Source organism: Emiliania huxleyi (assembly GCF_000372725.1).
Source record: "Emiliania huxleyi CCMP1516 unplaced genomic scaffold EMIHUscaffold_1154, whole genome shotgun sequence".
NCBI lineage: Eukaryota > Haptophyta > Isochrysidales > Noelaerhabdaceae > Emiliania > Emiliania huxleyi.
In genome coordinates this window covers 4,345-11,263 of record NW_005201475.1, presented here as the reverse complement: position 1 = coordinate 11,263, position 6,919 = coordinate 4,345, and the positions used below count along the sequence as shown (strand labels likewise).

Genomic DNA, 6,919 nt, shown 5'->3' with positions numbered 1-6,919 from the left:
GGTGCAAGTGCGGCCACGTCCAGTTTGTGACAAGGGCCTTCTTGGTGGTCGGATTTTTTGCCGGGCGGGTTGGCCCCTGGTCCCCGGCACAGCGGTGGGGGGGGGGGCCTCTGGGGGCGCCCTGGGTTGGCGTTTGTGGGTGGCGGGAACCCAGAGGTAGCTCGTTTTCTTCGGCTTGCCCTTGGGGCCCCTTATCATTTTCCATTTTCCCCTTTTGGGGGGGGGGGGGGGGGGGTGGCGATGTGCCTGGTGTGTGTGTGTGTGTGTGTGTGTGTGCGTGCGTGCGTGCGTGCGTGTGCGTGCGTGCGTGCGTGCGTGCGTGTGTGTGCGCGCGCGCGTGTTTGTTGTTGTTGTGCGCGTGCGTGCGCGCGTGCGCGTGCGCGTGCGCGTGCGTGTGAGCGTCTTCGCGGGCGCATGCCGCACTTGAGGATGCCGTCCTGGACTTGCTTGCCTGGGAGGAGAGGGGGTGGGTGGGGTGGGGGGGGGGGGTTGGTGCAGCTGCAGCTGTACGGTAGTGTGCCGAGGCTGTGGGTGGGCGCCCGCCTGTGTACTGGTTGTAGGTCTGCTCGTCCATGAGGGCCATCTTGGCGTGTTCGGACCAGTCGTGCCGCTGCTTCTTCACCTCGGCGGAGGCCATCTCCTTGACGTCCATCTCGCACAGCGAGCCTGCCGAATGCGTGCGTGGGGGGTACAAAGAGAGGGAGAAGAAGGGGGGTCAGAGGCAGCTGCTCTCCCCGCAAACGCAACGAAGCGAACCGCCGCTCTCCCCTCTCCCTTGGGCTGGCTCGCCAACGTGCAGCTGGCCCAGCACGACGGCGCGGCTAAACTCGGGGTTCTTCGGGTCCTTGAGGTTGAAGATCAGCGAGCGGAATCGCGCCTGGTAGTCTTTGCCAACGCCTAGGTTCGCCGGTCCGGGGTCAGGGAAATGCCGGGCGCAGGAAGGCTGGTGACACCCGCGCCCGCCTCCAAACTTGGCGGCCATCGCCTCCTCGCACTCGGCGGCGAGCGAGCACGGGTCGACATCGAGCTCGCGCAGCAGTTTGACGTTGTCCGAGATGCCCTTCGCGAATGCGTCGCGCAGCTTCGCGCGCACCATGTCGCGAGTCGGCTCCCCAGTCTTGGCCAGCACGCCGCCGCCGCTTCCGCCGCTTGCACTGCCGCTGCCGCCGCCCACGCCGCCGCTGCTGTGGCCGCTGCCGCTTGGGGCCGGCGGGGCCGGGGCCTCCGCGGCCGGCTCCGGCTTCGCAGCCTCGTGCTTGACCTGCGGCGGCGGGGGGCTCTGCTCTCGCGGCCGCTTTTCGCCGACCTTCTCAGCCGGCTTGAGCAGCTGCCGCCACTTTTGGACGAGTTCTGCGGCCGCGTCAGCCGTCGCGGTGTCGCTCGCCTTGCTCAGCTTGAAGACCGTCTTGCTCAGCTTGGTTGTGCCCAGCACCTGAGAGCGCGTGCGCGGCTTCATGCAGTGCGGGGAGGAGGCGACATGGAGCCGAGCTGGCGGCCTTCAGTTTGTTGCTGGCATCCGCGGACTGCAGCTGCTGCAGGAGATCGCGAGTGATCGCCCAGTCCTGCCGGTCGAGGGCCCCGCTGAGCGCCTTGTTCAGCTCCAGCGCCTTGGCTTCCGTCAGGTCCATCGCTGGCGCCGCTGGGTTCCAACTTTTTCCAGGGTATGGTATGGTGCGCTAAGGCTAGCCCAAGCATACCCCCAAGCAGGTCTGCCACAGCGTAAGGTCTTGACCTTGCTCGATTTTCTTCCTCTCCACGCGGCCGCCACCGACAGGGATCATGGTCGAGCTGGTGGCGGCGCGTTCCCGACCTGCGGTCTTGCTTCTCCTCTCACTCGTCGGCGGCCATGCCGCCCGCCTGCAGCCCGCGCCGCCGGTCGCGGCCGACCCTGACCCGCCGTCCGGGCCCGCCCGACGCCGCATCCCGCTGGCCCGCGTCACCGGGGCCGGCGCTGTCCTTGCGGCGGCGCCTCTCTGTTACCGGCTTTCTGCACGGCTGCTCGGCCGTGGCTCCGGAGAGGCGGCCGAGGTCGAGGCAGCGGCATCTGCGGCGGGCGAGGCGACGGCCGGGACCACATCCAAAGGGCACCCGGCTGCGGCGGCGGCCGGCAGCAGCGACGGCGCCGTGGAGCAGCAGGCGGAGGGCGGAGATGGCGCGCGGCTGACGCTCTCCCCTGAGCGACTCGCCCAGATCGGGCGGCTCTCCGAAGATCTCACCTGCCTCACCGCGGAGCTCGTCAACGTGCCCGCCTTCTTCGTCGCATTCGGCAACACCTCGGAGCCAATCTCGGTGCCGCACGGGGACAGCGAACGTATCGCCTACTTCTTCGTGGAGGCGATGGACGCCGAGCTCTTCCGGCGTCGGCTGCAGCAGCACTCGCCGGACGCGCAGCTTCAGGTGGCGGCGCTGTCGCTCTCGCAGGCCCTCGCGGCGCAGACGGGCGCAGACTCTCTTCCGAGGCCCGCACGCCTGACTGCGCCATCCACTGTCGCAGGTCATCGCCGCCTATTCCTCGGAGGAGGCACGCGCCGCAAAGGCACGCGGGCTGCCTTCCCCTCCCCCGAGCACGGCGCACTCCCGACGCCGTCCACGCATCTGCTCAGGTGCGCGACCGCTTTGTGCTCATCCCAACCATGGGCGCCGTCACCGCAGCGACGGAGCTGATGCCAGAGCTGCCCCCCCCGGACGTGCTCTCCGCTGCGTCGGGCCTCGTCCCAATCTTCCACATCCCCTCGCTCCTCGCGCAGTCCGCTTCGGGCAAGCAGAGGCGCACGCCTCTCCTTCTCCGCCAAGCGGACGCCTCCGCATGACACGCCCCCCACACATGCGCGACATGCGCGACATGCATGCACATGCACATGACGCCTCCGCATGACACGCCCCCCACACATCCGCGACATGCGCGACATGCATGCACATGCACATGACGCCTCCGCATGACACGCCCCCCACACATGCGCGACATGCGCGACATGCATGCACATGCACATGCACATGCACATGCACATGCACATGCACATGCACATGCACATGCACATGCACATGCACATGCACATGCACATGCACATGCACATGCACATGCACATGCACATGCACATGCACATTGTGCAACATGCACATGCACATGCACATGTCCCACGCAGGCGCATCCTCTTCTTCCGCAAGGCGGACGCGCTCAACATGTTTCGCAACATCTCCCTCTCGCAGGGTGACCCCGAGATGCCCTCTGAGCCGGAGAGGGTCCTCGTCTCGGACCTGCAGACCATCGCCGCCGCCATCTCCCGCACCGGCGATTCGGCCGACGACCTCGTGTTCGCGCCCTCCTCCGCCGCGCTGCGCGTACACAGGGGCGCCGCCGCACAGGGTCGCGCGCCGCCAACTCCCGAGCCGCCGACGGCGCCCGGCCTCGGGGCGACCGCCGACGCGCGCGGGGCTTCGCTCGGATTTGACGACGACGACGAGGACGAGGAAGCGGAGGAGGAGGAGGCGCTGGCCTGATGGACTTTTTAGCGCAGAGAGAATGGGCCACTTTGGCGAGCGGAGCGCGCTATCTGCGAGAGTGAGCCTCGTGGTGGCGCTCGAGAGCTGCAGTACACTGCGGGCGCGCGGGCGCGCACAGAGGACGGCGAGACAGGGCCCACACTGCACACCCACACACCGACCCGCAGGCGCTGAGGGGGCAGAGCCACTGCGCCTCTGCGGTGTGTCAGAGTGTGTTGCCGTGAGGCGTGTGAGGCTTCGGCATCGGGCCCCATCGGGGTACGGGGTCGGCACCTGCACACCCTCTCCTATACCCGCGTGTACTACGTCTATTCCAGCACGACAAATAACGTACGAGAGATCTCGAGGTTCTAGCACTTAGCTACTAGATTGGGGGGAGAGAGGTCAGAGGAAGAGTGACTGAAGAGTGGCACTGGCAGTGGGCCGGGGAGTGGGGGGATATGATTTATTACTGGGCTGGGTCTTTAGGCATTGTGGGGTGGTTGGCACTCCCATCGACCCTCATGACCTCCTGCGGTCTCTGAGATGGACACCAGTGGGTGTGGGACCACGGCCAGGATACACTCGAAGGCTGGGTAAGCAGTAGAGGTCGATACTCGACGCGTCCCACATGGTCTGTGTCGCTGTCGGCACGCTGTCGACAGGACGTCGAGCGACACCGGTGGCAGTGCCACCCAGGAGTGGTCGGGCGGTCTCCCGTCATGAAAGAGCCACCATGTGATCCGTATGATGACTCCTGACAACCGCCTCAGTCAACTTTCGTCACAGTTCCCGCTCTGAGAGGAGCTGCGGGTCAGTTCGACAGCTAGCTGTGTCGCCGGCGTGCGGCGGCCTGCCTCCGGAGGTGCCTCTGAGGTGGACATTTTTTGGTCACCGTGAGAGAACGCGTTCGAATTTTTACTCCGGAGTTTCAACTCCACACGCGCACCGGCTAGGGCTGCAATAGTGCCAGTGAGGCGGAGGCGCGAGTCGGAAGGCCGCGACCGTCAAGTGTTCCCCCAATTTTCCTACAATCGGCGCTGTGGACCCAGCCACGTATAAACAACGAGAACCCGGTAAAACGACACTATGCAAACCGCGCGACCGCGTCTCGCCGAGACGACTACGCTCGGCGTTTCCTGCTCCTCCCCATGGCGACGATCTTCCGCATCCAGCTGAGGTTGAGCGCGTAGCCAGCGAGAAGTAGCAGCAACAGTGACCGCACGACGCCGGAGGGCACGCCCTCCCCCACCCGCTCGCGGTGGAACCAGAGGTGCGCCAGGCCCGCACCGTAGCCGATGACGCGCGCTAGGGCAAACAGGAGGGCAAAGGCTGGTTCGACCACGCGCATCGCAGTTGTTTCGGCGCGGCCCGATGCGAGAAGGCCCCACCGGACGTTGAGGAGTATCGTTGAGGCCTCACCGCAGATGAGCCAGGAAAATGGCAGCGGCAAAAAGCGGTAGCTCGCGCAGATGAAGGAGGCGCCGATGAACCCGAGGTGGTGGATGACGAGGGCGGTATCGTTGAGGGCCGGGGAGAGGAGCATATGGCCAAGGTCGTTGAGCAGAAACGACACGAAGAGAAGGTTTGTCTGCTTGATCTCCGAGCCGCTTGCGGCATACCACGGATCCGAGGGGTCGGCCGGGATCTTGAGCTGGGCAGAGAGGGGCGCCTGGAGGAGGCGCGCGACGTGCCACATGCCTCGGGTCGTCACGAGCAGCGCGTGGAAAAACGACACGACATACGACGGCCCCTAGATGGATACGGCGCGAGGTGAGAGACTTGCGGGTGTTGAGACGCGAGGTGGCCGCTGCCAATATAGACACCTGCGCGATTACCTTCGATGCGTCGCCGGCGGCGAGGATAAACCCGCGCCGCCGACACAGCGCAGCGAGCGCGACGGCCGATCCGCGGTTGACGACCTCCCAGGCGGCGACGGCGAGGAGCACGTCGTGTACAGAGATAAACTCGCCGCGCCAACCAACCTCCGACTCCATATTTTTCACCCCGTTTGGGCTCCCTGGGTCGCTCAAGGATGGACCCAAGTCCTTCGGAGAGAACCACCGCGGGAGCGTTCGGGCTCCCCACTCGGGGAGAAGGCGTGTAGACCCCAAATCGGGTCCGGACTTCGGACCCGATTACGCTGCCGCCTCGCGCGCGCCGCTGCTGCCCTCGCCGGCAGCCGCCGCGGTCGCAGTGCCATCGTGCGGACTGGCGGTCGACTCGCCACATCGATTTCAACTCACGCGACGCGCTCGGCCTCCGCTGGCGGCTGCCGCAAGAGCGGCTGGCTCACGGCAGCGTCTCGCCGGTTGCCGGATAGGAGAGTACAGAACGTCTGGAGTGTAACTGTGTACGTGAGATCGGTTTTGATAACAAGCACGGTCGATCCGTCAAAGCGATACACTCGTTCCTATCTCGCTGGAGGGCTGGCACGGAGCTCTGTGCCGACAAACAGGAAGAGCCGAGCGGCAAGAAGGGCTCGATGGGGAGCGAGAACCGTCAAACGTGCTCACGGAGGTTTCGGAAGTCCACCCTGATGCAGTCGGTTCCCCCCCGGTTTGAACGCGCAGCTCGCAAGACTCGTCGAGCACTCGCAGCCTCTCTGCGCCTCTCATGCTGCCGCTCTGCGGGAGGTTCAGTCTTTCCGGAAGATATCGTCGAGTTTTGGAAGCTGCGCGGTCAAACCTGGGGGGAAACAAGAGCGTCACGACGGACTTCAGGTTACACCTCAAGCTCTTCTGACGGTTCTCGCTCCCCATCGAGCCCTTCTTGCCGCTCGGCTCTTCCTGTTTGTCGGCACAGAGCTCCGTGCCAGCCCCCCAGCGAGATAGGAACGAGTGTATCGCTTTGACGGATCGACCGTGCTTGTTATCAAAACCGATCTCACGTACACAGTTACACTCCAGACGTTCTGTACTCTCCTATCCGGCAACCGGCGAGACGCTGCCGTGAGCCAGCCGCTCTTGCGGCAGCCGCCAGCGGAGGCCGAGCGCGTCGCGTATCGATCGAGCTCGCGATCCGGGCCGTGGAGCCCACGAGGAAGACTTCGTCTGCTGGGACGGAGTCCCGACGCTCGCTGCGTCCGCCGGAACTGGGGTGTGCACACCTTTCGTGGCCGCGTCCCGCAGTGGCATGCGGATAGGGGCCGGTCAGATTTCTCTAACAATGACTGAACAAAACAGGCGGCGCCCCCGGGCCTTGCTGGCTGGCTTGTGGCTACGAGAGCGCCGCCGGGGTGCGCGCGACGCCCCGGCGCACTCAGCGCACGCCCACCACAACATGAGCATCCACTCGCTCCCCGAAACCCCACACCGTTCACGGGGATGTGCTGACCGGCCGTCGGGGCCGCGGCGGCGGCGCGCGCTGGCTGAGGGGTACGGACCCGAAGTGAGAGGGGCGCACGTGAGGGCGTCGGGCGAAAAGCAAAAGGGGTAGA

General features: G+C 65.7%; 2 protein-coding genes across 2 annotated transcripts; both read right to left on the bottom strand.

Moving 5' to 3' along the window:
* Nucleotides 1-17: 17 nt before the first annotated feature.
* Nucleotides 18-1,639, bottom strand: EMIHUDRAFT_460442 (hypothetical protein; the record flags this gene model as incomplete). The annotated part of the gene is made up of 6 exons (XM_005791082.1): nucleotides 1,497-1,639; nucleotides 964-1,432; nucleotides 790-897; nucleotides 552-666; nucleotides 151-211; nucleotides 18-76 (listed from the first exon to the last, which is right to left on the bottom strand). Coding segments are annotated over exons 1-6 (942 nt in total), but the record flags the coding sequence as incomplete, so codon positions are not given.
* Nucleotides 1,640-3,936: 2,297 nt separating this feature from the next.
* On the bottom strand, nucleotides 3,937-5,334 carry EMIHUDRAFT_446894 (hypothetical protein). The gene is made up of 3 exons (XM_005791081.1): nucleotides 5,307-5,334; nucleotides 4,540-5,233; nucleotides 3,937-3,952 (listed from the first exon to the last, which is right to left on the bottom strand). Exon 2 carries the CDS (start codon nucleotides 5,177-5,179, stop codon nucleotides 4,604-4,606), a length of 576 nt encoding a protein of 191 aa, XP_005791138.1. The 5' UTR covers nucleotides 5,180-5,233; nucleotides 5,307-5,334; the 3' UTR covers nucleotides 3,937-3,952; nucleotides 4,540-4,603.
* Nucleotides 5,335-6,919: the final 1,585 nt, after the last annotated feature.